We start from the raw sequence: 17,657 nt of genomic DNA, 5'->3' as shown, positions 1-17,657 counted from the left end.
TCTGGATGACAGCCTGGTGAAGTTTGCTGATGACACCAAGTTGAGTGGGGAAGTAGACACTCCAGAAGGGAGAGCTGCTCTGCAGGAAGATCTGGATAGGCTGGAAGGGTGGGCCAGCAAAGAACCTTATGAAGTTCAACAAGGAAAAGTGCGAGGTCATGAACCTGGGAAAACATCATCCAGGAGTGCAGCACAGACTGGGATCCACCTGGCTGGAGAGCAGCTCTGTGGAAAGGGACCTGGGGGTCCTGGTGGACACAAAGCTCAACATGAGCAAACAGTGTGCTGCTGCAGCCAAGAAGGCCAACAGGATGCTGGGTTGCATCAAAAAGGGCATCGCCAGCAGAGAGAACGGAGTCATTATCCCACTCTACTCAGCGCTTGTCAGGCCACACCTGGAGTACTGTGTACAGTTCTGGTCCCCGCTATACAAAAAGGATGTGGACAGGCTGCAAGGGGTCCAGAGAAGGGCCACCAAGATGATCAAAGGACTGGGAAGCCTGCCATACAAGGATAGGCTGAGAGAACTGGGTTTGTTCAGCCTTGAGAAAAGGAGGCTCAGAGGGGATCTCATCACCACGTACCAGTACTTAAGAGGTAGTTACAAAGATGGAGACTCCCTCTTTACACGGAGTCACATGGAGAGGACAAGGGGGAATGGACACAAGTTGCTCTTGGGGAGATTCTGATTGGACAACAGAGGGAAATTTTTCACAGTGAGAACAGTGAACCATTGGAATAATCTTCCCAGGGAAGTGGCTGACTCAGCCACATGGGGCACCTTCAAGAGTCGTCTGGACAAGGGTGCTGGCCCATCTTGTCTAGACTGGGCTCTTCCTAGAAAGGTTGGACTAGATGATCCCTGAGGTCCCTTCCAACCTGTGATGCTGTGATATTTTCCTATTTGAGGTCTTCCACATCTAAAACGAAAATTAAAACTTGTTCTAATCAAGGGACATAAAAACAAAGGCCTGCGATGCTGACATCGGTATTTACCTTCCATGGACATCTTGACATTGATTAGTGTTTCCTATTTCCAGCATGAGGAAGGATTTATCATATATGTCTAATGGAACTAACAGAATCACAGAAAAAAAATTATCTTCAGAAACAGTTTTAAAATTTGGTGTTTTGACACATAGGAAAAAGCAGTCACCAAAACTGTGTAAAGCATTCACTTGTGCACTTAGCTTTATGTTACTGCAGGGTACCTTACAACTTCAAAAAAACTAACTTCCAGCATTCCCATTATACGCTTTCATCATTCCACTAGATTCACATTTTTAGAGTCTGTTACATTTATATTTGTAGCACTACAGATATATATTTTCACTGTTCTACTATGGTGGACTTGCTTTTACGCCTTCAGCAATTAATTTTGTTTGAAGTAACTGAGCATCAGGATTTCTAAAAGACTGAAAGGACTGAATGAAGAAATATCTTCCTTGCCATTTTCTCACTGTATCTGTTATTTCCATTAGATTTACCATCACTGCAAATTCTTCCAGGAAAGAAAACATTAATTCTAATTTAAAAACAAAAAAAAGGAAAAATTGCTTTCAGTTTTCAAGCAATAGCAAAGAAAACGCATGTGGGCACACAAATGCATGCATTCATATGTATATATCTTATCACCTATTATAGATACACATATACTGTTAAGATATATTAACAGAACTTAAGACTAACAGCTGAAGATAACAGTCTATCAAAATAAGCAAACAACATATATAGACTTTTCTGTCAACAGGAAACCTTTGTTTTCTTACTCACCTCTTCAAAATCGTCACTGACCCACAAAGGGATGGGTGTTCCCCAGTACCGGTTTCTAGATATAGCCCAGTCTCGTGCATCTTTAAGCCAGTTCCCAAAACGCTTTTCCCTCACAAAATCTGGAACCCTGTTCCAAAAATAAGTATTCTTTTATCACTACATTTCACTTAAAAGAAAGCTAATAAGAACACTTTTATTTTATTTCGTCCACAAAACAAGTTAGTTTTCACACATTGCGTGCATTGCAGCACATTCATATTACTGCACTGGCTATTGCAAGGCCTATAGAGTTGCTGCCAAAGTAACACCATTTCTTCTGCCTTTCTCTGATCTTCAAGTAAGCTACAAAAGTGAAAAATACCATGTGTATTTATTTTACTATCAAATAACTCAGTAAAAATGTGTGCAACAGAATAGATTCATTAAGGGTGAAACAAGGTCCAAAAATCCTCAGCAAGGCTAACATAGGAGGATTATGGCTAAGGGTGGATAACACCACTACTGTGCTTTATTTTACATGCAGAAAAAAAAAACAGTTACTGCTTTTGGTGCTGAATGAAATTACCAAGTTTCAAAAGCCTGCAGTAATAACATCGAAGGTCACCTTTCATTATGCATGAGCATCCAGTTATCTACACATTACTTTTAGACTTCGAGAATTAATAAGTCGCAGGTTGATACACCCTACCAAAAAAGCCTTTTCACACTGTTTATCCTACCTACTTTTAATTCTCTGATTAAAAACTAAAACACCCCCCCAAACAAACAAACCAAACAAACCCCAAACAAAAACTATATCAATGCTTGCTAAAAACTCATTTTGAGCACTAATTGGCTTTGAGGGATGTTAAAGGCAAGTTTTCATCATACAAAAGTGTCTTGGAGCTCAAAGGTTAACATCAGAATCTGATGCCTAGCAAGTTTCCTGGATATAGTAAGTAGACTGATGGTTTGATTAGGAACCAACTGTTTTGTCTTATGATGTAAACAAACAATTAACTATTTATACAATTATTATATAGCAGATGAGAAAAAGCAATGGGTTTTAAGGTCAACAATATACCCCCTTCGTGCCTAAAGGTGCATTTAAAGAGACCAATCTCAAATGAAACTCACAGGAAGAATAAGCTTAAGACAGTGTCATAGATGCACAGAAGCTGTGAATGAACAGCTAACAACAATACAAATAACTCTAGAACTGAGTTATTGAGCAAACCATGGCACATTTTTCTGGATTTGTTTTTCCAGTGTAACTAGAAGGGTCCTTCCTAAGTATGAGCTTGATTTAGAGACCCGGAGTTTCTAAAGAAAGTAGCAGCCAAACTCCAGGAAACATACAGTCTCTTCTACCTTTTCTTTTTGAAGCTCTTGGTCCTCTATCAATTTTTTTTTTTTTTTAAGAATAATGATATTTAGTCACAGATCAGGCCCAAGAGTAACAAAAAATAAAGAATCGTTTAGAGGAAAAATTAAAAGAATGGATTCACATGACACACTAAGGTAGGATTTGGCCCAGGAGTGGAAGGTTTAAGACATAAGTGTGAGCATCCCTCAAAAAATCTGATGAAAATGAAAGCTACTGTCTCAAAAGTTTTACCCATGACAATGCCATGTGGAAATCTGAAGACTTATTGATGCCAATGTTGTCTCAGGTGGATAAAAGCTACCATAAAAAGACTCACTAATATCAGCCTGAAGTGCCATGGCTTCACTAGTCATTTCTAGATTTACTTTCGTCTGCAAAGTTATCTTCTGTAATATTTCTTAAACAAAAACATAATAAAAAAAGATTTAAACACCCTCAGTGACTAATGTTTCACATGACATCCGTATCCCTGCTTTAAAATTTAGGAATGTATACGGGCTTTGGCAATTTTTTTTAGAGTGGGACTCGTTACTATTAGTTTTTGGTGGTGACCTTAAAAGACCCTCTCTCCAAACACAAGTGGAAAGTCTATGAAGACCATTAGTATTGGCCTAACATTCCACTAACGTGGAAAACTTCTCTTTACAGCACTCCTAAACTAGTTTCCATTTTTCAGAAGTTGCTAGACACTGATTAGCTGAAATTATTAGTCTCATTTAACATAGCTAGAGGCTGAAACAATCCCCCAAATACATTAAAATGCTAGGACTTTCAACTCTGCCTCCTCAAAACATGCATGAAAAATTGATTTTATCCCCAAAGTGGACATTAACCACAAAAACATATGTGGTGTAATATATCTCTCTCTCTGAGCTATGAAAGCATATAATTTACCTCTTCCAGTAAAATTGTCTGACCCTGCTGCCAGTTTTTAGTGGAACATAAAACACAAACTGCTTCATCTACTATGAACCACATCTGCAACGGTGATTTGTGATACTTTGGTGGGACAATACAGAAATAACACTGACACAGCCATCAAATAAAAAGAGCCTGTATCTCAAACACATTGAGCCCATCACTCAAAGAAAGTGTTACTTAAAACAATTGGTTCATACCACCACACAGATGCTACCCAGCTACCTAACAGCAGATACAGCCTCCAACTGGAAAGAAGCTAGAGGAGGTAACTGCAGCAGAGAACAGCCTTGCCAGTCATGCAGTTCAAGACTACAGCCTGTTCCTTTTATTTAGTCTGACTAGAATTAGCTACACATATCCTAGTCTGACACTTCTGACTTACCTACATATGAAAAAAGGAAGGAGGGAAAAAAAATATCAGAGGCACGTTCTATTTAAGTATTTCACTAAGCTTGGAAGACAGAACAGAGTATTCTCAACAATGTTGTTACTAACACCTGATCATTATGTTACACCAACTCCAGGTTACTGTTTCCATAGGTTTTTTTCCCATTTCTTTTTAATCCTCTTAGATACCTTCTTGGTATACTTCTCTAATTACATTTTAGTAAAAATATTATCCTGCCACAGGTATGTATTATTAGTTAAAGAAGCATTTTTTACTCTTCCATCTACAAAAAAGCAATGATTTCTTAAATTTGCAGAAAAGGCTGTTTGTTTTACTCAGCTAAGGGGACTGAGGGCAGCCTGAGGAATGCTGCCCTCCAGTGAATCCTGCTCCCTTTTCTCCCCTGCAGTAACTGAAGAAACTTGGCCTCACCCTGAGACTATGCTATATTGTATTTAATCTATCAGCTCACAGTCTTCCTCATAATTCCCAGTTAATTCTTTCCATCTGTATTCCCAAGTACATTGCCAACAGAATTGTGAGTTTGATAAGACAGTGACAAATCATGAATCAATACTGATGCTGGTCCTTAGCTTTCAGGAAATTTTGGGGTGTGTTAAACACCACTTACCTAAACCCAACAGCTGAAACAGTCCCCTGAAATTTATATTGTGGCAAATTGTGCAGCTGTTAAACACTGATCCCTGTGCATCAAAACTGTCCCCACAGCACAGATATTTAGAAGCTTTAAAGAGAATAAAAAGACAAAAACAAAAGCAAGGCCACCCACATAAATATTCCTATTTTACAACACAGATATATGAAAAAAAGTCCTTTCCCATATGCTAATATGCATGGTTTTCACATTTAACCAGGTATCTGTCACAAACCCCCTTCAGCTTGAAAGCACAAATCTCAGTTTTACGCTGGTGCCTCCACTGACTTTACAGTTGGGTATGATGAGCAAGGTGACTAGTGCTAGAGCCCATTTAGAGCAACCCACTGCTAATGGCACTGAACAGATTCAGATCTCAGAAAACATCAAGCTCCAGAATCAAATAGTTCCACAAGTTTAAAACTGAAATCAAAGCAACAACTTCTCTCCTAATGTAATCCTACTGCAGCTCCTAGAACTATGCTGTTCGAAACAGGTTTTTTTTATTTCCCAACTGGTCTACAATTTGTGTTGGTTTTGACCTTCAAATTTCTCCACAAAATGACACAGATAGGATTGCATACTTCTTTCTCAAACATTTAGCAAGGTTAAGGAGACTGCTGTCTCAGCAGGTCATGAAGCTCTTGATACATGCCTGCAGAATAGTGTGGGATAATAGCTATTTCTACTTTCTTGGCACCCAGGATAGTGCACTAAAACTTCAGGATGAAGACATTTCAACAGTTGAACAGTTCAGGGAACTGAACTCCACAACACAAAGGAATAAATACTGATTTGTCAAATCATATATTAGAAAGATTTTGAAAGTACACCAGTTTCAACCTATTTGAATGCTAATTTCTATCTTAATCTCCCAACATCAAAACTCTAACTCCAAATTTGTATGTCCATTTTTGACTATTTGTTCCTATTTTTGAAGCAGATTTGGGGTTTTGCTGAATTCATGCATTGTTAAGTCCTGTGCACAGTGAACTCCTACATCCTTTCTTGGTAGCTACTCATTTTCTTAGTGTCTAAAATAAAACTCCATTTGACAAGCGAAACAGACCCTATGAAGAACAAAACAAAATCCAGTCCTTTACCAACATTTATTCACTTATCACAAGAGAAACCATTTTCTTCGCCTTTAAAATCTATGTACTACCCAGTATCCAAGCTTCACAAGAAAAGTGGGCATGAATTTGAAAATGACAAATTAGGGACCATCTTCAATCCCAGAGCATTAATGGGTGTGCTAATGGTAAGTTACCATGGCTGTTGATCCAGTGACTTCTCATCACCAGTTAACACCCGAGGAACAGCATCCAAAAAAAAAAAACCCAAAACCCCACAAAAAAAAACCCCAAACACCAAACCCTGAATTATTACATGATCCAAAAGGAAATTTATTAAAAGGATTAAGACATCTGTTCTTTTTCTGTACCTGTATTTTGAAGTATCTCTCTCTTGCCTAAAACAATTGCAAATACTGAGTTCAACTTATTATTCCATTTCAAAGCTCAGATGTGCTCTGCATGACTCCTTGATTTGGCTCACCTTGCCCTAGTCACAGGATACAGGAACTCTGTCTCAAAGCAGTACTGTACCTCTCTTCTATAAACACAAATATCACTGCTGAAATAAACAGCTGACAAATATTGCCACTGCAGAAGCCTCATATGTTTTATCATCAATTTACCACTAAAAGCTCTTTAAGACATTACATAAAGATATACTAATCCTTTCTCACTCTTCATCATTCTTCTCATCAGCTAATTTTCTTCATTACGTTCTTTGAAAAACCACAGCAATTTTATGTATTGGATAAGATTTACTTCATAATTACTAACTGAAGGGAGCTCTGAGCTTAAGAATTATTTGAAAAACAGCCCCATAAGAGTTAAGCTAAAAAGTTGATAAAACACTACCTTAAGCAGTGTGAATTAGGAAATCTCGTACCAGATTAGCACCCAACATCTGATATGTTTCATTCTGAGAAGTTGGTCCCAGATCTAACCTTTCATTTGGCAAGCTGGTCACTTTTAAAGAGATACCTGAAATCAGGAATCACTTATCTGTTCAGAGAGAAGGAAGTCACTCTTCCAGAAAATAGCTGAGTTGTAATAGGGAAACCAAAGCTGATTAAGTAGTTACCCTATGTCATTGAACTAAATATGTACAGGTTTATTTAAATTCATACCATAACAGCTGTTTTTTTTGTTTTAGGTGTAGAATTTGCTTTTCTTCTTAAACATTAACCAATCCTTAGAAGACAAAGTCTTAAATTCCATTACGTGAATTTACTCTATTAACAAGCCTCCTTAAACATGCCCTCGAATGGATTTTTAATGGTTTTTAATTCAAGGAGATAAAATAAACAAGTATCCCTGCCCTTCTGACACTTTAATTAGCGCCAATCTATATCATGGACCTAATTAAACATTGGGGAAGCAGGAGGGAGGAAAGGGGAAGAGAAAGGAAAGGTCAGCTGTTTGCAAAGCACACAGAATTTCTACTGCAGCGGACTCTTTCTCCTCCTCAGTTCAAGAAAGCTTATTAGAATGGTGCAGAACCACATACCCCACACAAGTGTGCATTGCCTCCACCGATGCAAGAGCATTTTCTACTTATATGCAGCTTACATTTGCTAAATGAATAGTGCTTTCAATCATTTTGATATAGCAATGTTTTTCTTCACTCTTTCACCCTGGTTCCCATAGCAACAAACACTTCAGCGTGAGACTGCAGTGTTGCTGCAGACTGCATCATAACCCCGCTGTCAGCAGCATACAGTTGCTTGACAAGTCAAGATTAAGTGAAGCCATAACCTCCAATTTTTTGATACGCTCATATTAAAAAAATCCTGATATATTTTATTTGTATGACGCAGACACCACACTAATTGCTATTAAAAAATCCTTAATCTTACCAATGATGGCAAAAATCTCTGCAGATCCTGAAGCTAGAGAGAAATGAAGCTTTCACTTCTTTCTGCATAGTTTCCTTTGGAATATTCTACATTTACGTTAACATATGGCATTAGCATTTATGATTCATGTCAATTTTTATATGTAAATGTTTGCAATCCTGTAACGGTAGCAAACATTCAACACACTGCACATGCAGATAGATCTACCAGCTACCTAAAAACATGGCGCTATAATTGCTTTGTGAACTGACATTTGGAGTCTTTATTTAGTAAGGTATTACTTGAACCACACAACAAGCTTCTGATAACCATTCACTGGGACTGAAAAACTACCTGCTGTATTCATGACATAACTGGCAATCTCTGCTCAAGGGGCTTTGAGAGGAAACAGTAAAGCACAAGCCATCAAAATCAACTGGAATAAGCCTCAAAATTTACTTCTAGTCCTCAACTATGTCTGATAACAGGCAGTAATAAAATCTTCTTACTTACACTGCTCTAAATTAGACAAACACAAGGCTAACCCTGCAGCAATTTTTTTTCACCTCCTACTGAAGGCAACGACACTAGTTTGAGTTTTTCCTCGGGAAATGTTGCCATCTAGTGACTGCAAGCTGCTATACACACCACAGTCGCTACTAGAGAGAAGACATAATTTATATTCACGTTTCCCAAGCAAAAAAAGTGTGATCAATGATTCAGAAAGAAGAGTTACAATTGCATAGTCATTACAAAAAGAAAAAAATAAAAGAAAAAATCCTCCCCCCACAAGATGCATTTAAAATTGTTCAGATAAAATCTATTTATTAATGCTAACAAACAAGGTAGTAACTGATTTTCCTCCATTGTGCTACAATTCTGTTATGACTTAAAATTTTGTTGCCCTGCTACAGACTCAGATTTCTCATTTGGACAAAAATTACGAGTTTAGTAGAACAAACATTAGCTTTCTATTGCATGTGGGCTTGACAGCCCATCTTCTGCATACCCTAAAAAGCCTTAGGGTTTATGATACAAGCTAAGCATAATTTGTGATCAAATCACACCTTTCAAGAGGTGGGAGAGTCTGCTGTTCAGCAAAAAAGGCAGATAGTCGAAGATCAGTAGAATCAAGATGAAAAGCTTCTCAAAAGATTAATGTGTTTGACACACGTGAAAACTACTGCTCGTAAAAGAATAGCAAGAAATGCATGCAAAATTCACACTTCGTAAACCAGGGAATTCACTTCTAGCAAAAAGGCCTGTCAGATGTGTTCTGTGTGGTATTTTCAATAAGAACTAGCAGTTAAAGTAATGAAAGTCAAAAATAGGATACCTTCAGCTAAGGACCTATATCAAGATCTATTACAGGGCTTGAGTTTTTCAATTACAAGAAGCGTCAACATGAGGGGATCTGCCAATCGAGCTGGCCCTGCCCAGTCAAAACTTTTACGTACTGTAGAAGGGGATAAAGTCCCTGTAGTGCACATAAAACATGCTGGGGAAGACAGTCTGGGTTATTTCTGTCTCAGACAAAGGCAAACCCATCTGTGGGATGGCTTTTGCTCAAGGACCTGGGTGCACTTGGTGGGTTATGCAGAAGGATGGGGAAGTCCAAAGTATACCTCAAGGGGATTTGATTTTGGGTGAGAATAGCCAATAAATTCAACTGTATGAACTGTTATAAAACACTGGATATCATCACCCCTGTGGTGGCTATATGCCATATCAATGGTATTGGAGCAAGAAACACCTAGATCAATGAAGAATGAAGAAACCAAGCAAAGTGCAGCAATGATACAACCAGACAAGTGCAATGATAACAGAACCAGAACTGGCTTCAGCATGCAACAATCCACCACCGCACACCATCTCTCCTGCTCTGAAAGACTGTTATGACAGATGGAGCCCAAAGTCATGGACTAAATGAACTCAGTGAACATTTTATAGGGATGGCCCATAGACTAAGGGAATGATATCTGTGTGTACATATCAAAAGACAGGAAACGTGGTAGTGATTAATTGGAACGCATTGGAAAGTGTGGGACCTGGACATGATTTAGATGGTTTAGAATAAGGCAGTGGATACTCTCCTGGTTTTGGCTGGGATAATTTCCACCCCCCAGTAGCTGCTATAGTGCTGTGTTTTGGATTTAGTATGAGAATAATGTTGATAACACACTGATGTTTTACATGTTGTTAAGTGGTGCTTACACTAGTCAAGGACTCTTCAGGTTCTCGTGCTCTGCCAGCGAGAATTTGTGAGGGGGCACAGCCAGGACAGCTGACCCAAACTGGCCCAAGGGATATTCCATACCATATGATGCCGTGCTCAGCATATAAACAGGGGAGAGTTGGGCAGGGTGAGGGGCGCGCAGGGCAGCCACTGCTCAGGAACTGGCTGGGCATCAGTCAGTGGGTGGTGAACAATTACATTGCACATCACTTAATTCGTATATTCTATTATTATCCCTTCCTCTTCTGTCCCATTAAACTATTTATCTCAACCCACAAATTTCCCCCGCCCTACCCCACCCCGATTCTCTCCCACCATCCCACTGGGGACAGAGGGTGAGGGAATGACTGTGTGGTGGTTAGCTGTCTGCCAGGTTCAACAACATCCATCACTGCTTTCCTGCCACTGATGCTCATTCTTTCACTATAGCAAGTGCTGTACATCTTACATAAATAATGTCAGAACCACACAATACTCTCTAACACTAGAAACTTGTCAATAGTTAGAGGTAAATCTTTCACAAGTTACTGAAGTAGAACTTCAAGTGAGGAAGGTTTTTTTAAAAATTGAAATTTAAAGAGTTCAAAGCTGATATTGAAATTATAAACTACACAGTCTACAGAACCTTTTCTATTGACCTGGAAGTATAATATTGCACACACTGCCAGAAGTGTGATCTACAACAGTTTAGAAACATAAGTATAAATGGCACTAATTTACTCTTTAAAATTTGTAATTTATACCAACTTTGAACTCTGTGATGACAGGAATTAGTCCTATATTACACAATAGAATCTAAGGTGGCATTGTTTAATTGCTTGTCTGTGGTTACATAGGAAATGCTTCTTCAACAAATCATTCTATAACATAGTGACAACAAACAATTAAGGCTGATATCCAGACCACTTACACTGGGACCCAGCTCTGGTGCTGCACTGAGCTCTCTGTATCAACATAACAAGAAACCAAGGTCTGACAGCCCTGAATGGTGTAGCAGCCGAATCAGCCCCGCTTTATCTCAAGTACCACAGTAGTAGGTTGTCTTAATATGAATACTCTTTTTCTTTCTCTCTGTTTAAAGGAAAAAAAAAAACCCACAGCCTCTTCTGCCAGTTGTGTGGTAAACAGAACATTCAGTAACAGACCTGGGACTGACGACTGAAACACAGTCTCAAACTGTTCCAATTCTGCATTTTCAGCAACATCTAGCACAAGTTACTTCCCACTCTTATCAGAATAAGGTTGGGAGAAATTAGAGAGGTTTTTTTGGTTTCTGATTTTATGAAAATGCTGGCACATTACTCATGTAATCATTCTACTACAGTTAATTTCGTTTTGAAAAACAAAGACAGATGCTGGCTTTAAATTTTGAATAGCTATGGCTTTATCAGTAGGCTAATCCAATTAAAGAACTAATTAGGAATGCAATCAGGTTGCAAAGTTTGTCCAACTATGTTTAATCTATCTCATCAAAAAGGGATATCTATAAAGAGTGCAGCTATTCTTAAGGGACAATATACCTATCAGTCATTTATAGGAATAAAAAAGAGCAATGCAGTCAAACTCATTTTGCAAAGGTTAATATAGTCTGAAAAGCATTTATCCCAAATTTCCTCATTTTCAGGACATGCCGAAGCCCCAGAGAGTCCAAAAATAATTTTAAAAAGCTAGGTATTATTCCTGTGACACTTTCAGAGATCAAGTCTCTTCAAAAGCAAAAAAGTAGGTTTTGGGAAGGATGGACTTGCCACAATTTAAAGAAATGAATATTGAAGAACCCTAGCATTCTCAACACCAACTTACAAAGTTAAATCCCAAACAAAACTGACATCAGTGAAGAACATAAGAAAACCTTAAAAGTAATTACTTTGTCTTTTAAAAAGCTAGATGTTAAAAAGCCATATTTATGTAACAAAAGCCACCAAGAATTCAAACCAGTAATTATTAAATCACACAATTGAAATACATATTAATATTATTTCATTAATCATTTTGTGATAATACAGCTCTACTTGTGGCCATATTCTCTACAAAAAGATTCTCAAAATCTCTACGACCATACTGTTTTGAGAGGAATCAGTTCTATGGTCAGTTACAGAATTATGTCAAGACTCAGGAATTGCCTAAAGGACAAATGGTTACTTCAATTTCAAGCATATTGAATTGCTAATTAATACAATTGCTTGGTCTTCCCACCCAACCTTTGCAACGGCAGCTCCCACATTCAGTTCCACTTGTGCCCCCACTACTCAACCCTTACAGAAAGTGCCACTTAAAACCCAAATACGTAGATTGAAGTAGGGTTCAAACTGTTTACTAATTCTTATTAATGTCTCCTGGATGAGTGGAGGTCACTTATCAGTTTCTTCTTGAAGCTTTGCTCCTGGAAAAGCAAAACTATCTCAACAATTCAAAAACTTCCTTAATAGGACCTTAATTTTTCTTATGTTTGTGTGAAAATTAAGTATGCCGGTCAACTGTCAGTCACCAAAACAGTAAAAGCATCTTGAGAAAGCTAATTAAAGCTAAGAACAAACACTTTCACCCCCTCTCCAGCTTATTTTTCCCCAAAAGAAGGATCACAGTATGTTCTGTTATGGAAAACAGAAAGCAACACTTACTAATCCACAAAATCTTCTTACATACCCAGACTGGGCATGTGCTTATTAGCAAGCCAACGCTGCAGCATTTTTGGACAGTCTGTACCATGGATCACTAACTTTTCCCACATATTTCAATATTTACAGTGCTTGTACCATGTAAGCAGTTATGGAAATGCTGCTCATGGAGAATTTAATTGTTAGCTACCCTCCATGATACAACGCAGCATAAGCTGCAATTGTTCACGGAAAGTTGGGTCACCTCCTTTAACACCATTTCAGTTGCTGAGCAGAGGCACACAGGGGTGGAATCCCAATCCTCTTAACAGCCCTCATACAGAAAGACTGAATGACAACTGAAATGGCATACAGTACAGCTGAAGAGGCTGTAACCTCCACATTTTCCCCACATGGTCTCAACTTCCCAGGAACAAGTAATTTATGAGACAAGGAGAAATTAAAATAAAGGTTATGGAGGTGGAGAAAACAGGTACCTTTTGTTACCAACACACCATAAACCCACAACTGACTCTCAGAATAGCTACCATTGCCAATAGCTGCCTCTTCCTGCTAATTTAATGGTGCATTATCTAAAACTTATCTGTTGTTTTCTACATAGATTTCACACAAATACTTTTCACATTGGCTTAGAGCACACACACACACACACCCCCTACACACAACCCCAGGCATAGAAAAAAAACATGCAGGAGACATTACCAGTAGCACTGGGCATTATTCTCCAGTAGCTTCTCCACCATGTGTTCCACTCTCACAAACCAGCTTGGCACAGCTTTGTATATCAACGGAGTATCTGACCTGTAGAGGGAAAGTGATGGGGAAGGGAGCAAAATAAACAAAAACATCTTCAGTGCTACATTAGCTGGAACTTAAACTGGCTGCCACCATTAAAGATAACAAGAAATGTTTTGTCACTGTTATATTTATAAAAAGGAGGGCCAGGGAGAATCTCCCTCCTTTGCTGGATGTGGGACAACCAGGGGATGGGGGTCAGCCAGCATGGGTTTATGAAAGGGAGGTCTTGCCTCACAATAGTGGTCTCCTCCTATGATAAGGTGACCCGCTTAGTGGATATGGGGAAGGCTGTGGATGTTGTCTACTTGGACTATAGTAAGGCCTTTGACACCGTCTCCCACAGCATTCTCCTGGAGAAGCTGGCTGCTCACGGCTTGGACAAGTGCGCTCTGCGCTGGGTTAAAAACTGGCTGGACGGCCAAGCCCAGAGAATAGTAGTGAATGGAGTCAAATCCAGTTGGCAGCAAGTCACAAGTGGTGTTCCCCAGGGCTCAGTGCTGGGGCCAGTCCTGTTCAATATCATCACTGATGATCTGGATGAGGGGATTGAGTGCACCCTCAGTAAGTTTGCAGATGACACCAAGCTGGGTGGAAGCGTCAATCTGTTGGAGGGGAGAAAGGCCTTACAGAGGGACCTGGACAGGCTGGATCATTGGGCTGGAGCCAACGGTATGAGATTCAACGAGGCTAAGTGCCAGGTCCTGCACTTGGGTCACAACCACCCCATGCAACACTACAGGCTTGTGGAGGAGTGGCTGGAGAGCTGCCTGGAGGCAAAGAACCTCGGGGTGTTGGTTGACAGCTGCTTGAACATGAGCTGGCAGTATGCTACAGCAGCCAAGGCAGCCAATGCCATCCTGGCTTGTATCAGGAATAGTGTGGCCTGCGGGAACAGGGAGGTGATAGTCCCCCTGTACTCAGCACCGGTGAGGCCGCACCTCAAGTACTGTGTTCAGTTTTGGGCCCCTCACTACAAGAAGGACATTGAGGTGCTGGAGCGTGTCCAGAGAAGGGCAATGAAGCTGGTGAAGGGTCTAGAGAACAAGTCTTATGAGGAGCGGCTGAGGGAGCTGGGGTTGTTCAGTCTGAAGAAGAGGAGGCTGAGGGGAGACCTTATTGCTCTCTACAACTGCCTGAAAGGAGGTTGTAGCGAGGCGGGGCTTGGACTCTTCTCCCTAGTAACAAGCAATAGGACGTGAGGTAATGGCCTCAAGCTGTGCCAGGGGAAGTTTACGTTGGATATTAGGAAAAACTTCTTCACCAAAAGGGTTGTCAAGCATTGGAACAGGCTGCCCAGGGAGGTGGTTGAGTCTCCGTCCCTGGAGGTATTTAAAAGAAGGGTAGATGTGGTGCTTGAGGATATGGTTTAGTGGTGGACTCGGCAGTGATAGGTTAGCGGTTGGACTCGATGATCTGAAGGGTCTTTTCCAACCTTAACGATTATTTATAAAATGCTCTTTAAAATATATTTTTATACATGACAGCCCCCTTTCCACAGACTGAATTAATTGTTGTTCCTGAAATATTAATCATAGTTAAAGGTTGGGTTTGGTTTTGTTTTTTAAATTATATAAACTACATACTCATGTGAGCTACTATTTTAAAATCAAATCCTAAAAAAAATTTTCAAAAGCCATCGAACCTAGCAATTCAAGTAACTTATATAGCAAGGAAAATCATGAGAACATTCAAACGACACTTGAATTTGAAATTAATGTTCCTAGATAGGATACTAATATGAACTTCAGTAAGTATAAAGTAAGTCATATTTAAGTCTTCCACTTCAGCTCATTCTGTATCTTTATGTGTACATCAACCTGAAGAGCCAGAAAAAAAATATGGTATATTTTTACTACCTGTATTTAAAAGAATAATAATAAATCATAAAGATGAAGTAACAGTACACAGGGATAACTAGAAGAATGCCCCACTCCAGCAGGAAAAGGAAAGAAAGATCCAGACAAACATATAAAAGTAAGAAGTTAAAGACCACCTAACATATTCCTTCCTTCAACATTAAAACAAAGTCATCTGAAACCCATATATGATGGGAGCAGACACAGAACTTGGGATTGCTTAGAAATGGCAACGCTATAGGGCAGAGTGTACAGACAGATAAGTTCCCTAAATTACCTAGTAAAATTAATATCTCTATGCACCTGACTGCACTGTGTCTCAACTTGGTCTCTTATTTTCAGTTCCATAATGCAACTGCTTAAGGTCTTGAGAGACTGTTCAAGTAGCATGCATCCTTCTAATGGATCTGGTAATCAAATAGAAGGTAAAAGTCATTATAGGAGAGTTCAGACATTTCTAATCCTTCACATCCATCCCATTATTCCAACTTCAAAAGGGAGACTGAGCCCCAGGGGACGGAATGTGACTATGGGTACACAGCAGCTTTAACAACACTGGAACAAGAAATTCATTCTCCCTTAGTATCAATCCACCCCACAAAATATTTCTTAAAATATTACTTCTGTTTAAGTCACTTTGCCTCAGAACTTAGAAATACACTTGCTCAACAATAATTTGCAAGCAAAGACCCTGAGAAACTACCATTATCTCCTACATGCAGACATTACTGTAAACAAACTATCTTAAAAGTTTAATTCATTTTACTTACTCCATAGCAAGGACTCCTTTGAAATGCACAAACTACTGGAAATTATGATGTAAATTAAAATTGCTACTGTGGAAGCACTTCCTAAAGGTACACCTGCCTGACCAACAAAAGAAAAGAAAACCCACAGAAAAGGTTGTTCGAATCTGAAAAACTAAACTCACATTGCTTAAAGCCCAATAATAAAAAACACATAACTTCTCTTAATGCTATATTTCAGAAGATATTTCCTTTTAACTCTAAGCAATACATTTCAATCTGTATTTTTTTTAAGAGTTGAAGTATGTATAACCTTACAGGAAATGGTAAGGAGTTCAAAACAATAATGATGTAGTAGTGATCTAGCTATTAAATGCAAACATGCTAAGCTAGGAAGTTCTGCTTCTCAAATTTAAGTCCTAACACCTAATAAAGGGAACAGTTAACTCGTCATACAGCAGGAAGATTACAATAAAAAAGAAAGTATTCTGCAGACTACAAGATACTCCAGAAGTATTTTAGTTTCAGTGAGCATCTTGTTTCAGATGTTATGAAGAACAATGAATTGCCATCACATATAAGATCTTGAGTTACTGGAAACAAGAAGAATAAAACCTGATGATAACGATTTCTCACATGACTGTAACATATTGCAGAAAGAATGCTGGGACAATAAACTGGTACCCAACCTCTATCATGAGTAAGCAGCTGACAGATGGGGCTTTAGTGCAGAAGTAGCTTCCAAACAAAAGATCTATGAAAAAGAGACAAGCAGATGAAGCTGTGATTATTTCCCAGGCTTTCAACCTAACACTGTAGCTTTGTAATACTTGATAACCATTCCAAGGCACCCACAGAGCACTGTTTCCACCTACATGATGGTAGTAAGAAATGGGAGATGGCACAGTTTCCCTGAATATTTTCCTTCTTCTAGCTGTACTGCCAAGCAGTGTCTTGGTAGGAGACAAAAACCAGAACAACATACTGAAAATCTGCCCAGCCAGTAACATCTTACACATTTCTGGTCCTCATGACACAGCTGAGGAAATCAGATTCAGTTACTTGCTGTAGAATCAAATGAGAAGTATCCATTACTGGGTTGTTTTTTATATCAATACATGAGAAGGGAAAAACTGCCCAGACAGACCTAAATCAGAGACCGATGCTAACAAAATTCCTGCCTAAAAATTCCCGTCTCAAATGAACGATGTTTTGTTTCTCCTTATAAATATGTCCCTTAGAATTTTATCAGAGGAATCAAAGCACCTGAGCAAATTGCCTGTTCCTTAGTAGTACCACAAAATTAGCATTTTCTGATCTTTATACTTGAGCAGATGAAGATTGAAAAGACCATTCTCTGTGAACACGATGCTCCCAATAGTTTTCTCATAC

At 39.0% G+C, this 17,657-nt stretch overlaps 1 protein-coding gene across 5 annotated transcripts in view; it reads right to left on the bottom strand.

Moving 5' to 3' along the window:
• IARS1 (isoleucyl-tRNA synthetase 1) overlaps nt 1-17,657 on the bottom strand; it is a 116,933-nt gene that overhangs the window by 58,155 nt on the left and 41,121 nt on the right. For all 5 annotated transcript variants that reach the window (XM_075096592.1, XM_075096590.1, XM_075096591.1 and 2 more), the window contains exons 13-14: nt 13,568-13,666; nt 1,774-1,900 (exon numbers count right to left, since the gene is read on the bottom strand). In XM_075096592.1, coding sequence (XP_074952693.1) covers nt 1,774-1,900; nt 13,568-13,666 — 226 coding nt within the window. The remainder of the gene's footprint in view (nt 1-1,773; nt 1,901-13,567; nt 13,667-17,657) is intronic.

Source organism: Phalacrocorax aristotelis, chromosome 6, assembly GCF_949628215.1.
Source record: "Phalacrocorax aristotelis chromosome 6, bGulAri2.1, whole genome shotgun sequence".
NCBI classification, from domain to species: Eukaryota; Metazoa; Chordata; class Aves; order Suliformes; family Phalacrocoracidae; genus Phalacrocorax; species Phalacrocorax aristotelis.
Note: the sequence above shows the minus strand (reverse complement) of the source record. Positions and strands in the feature narration are given on the sequence as shown.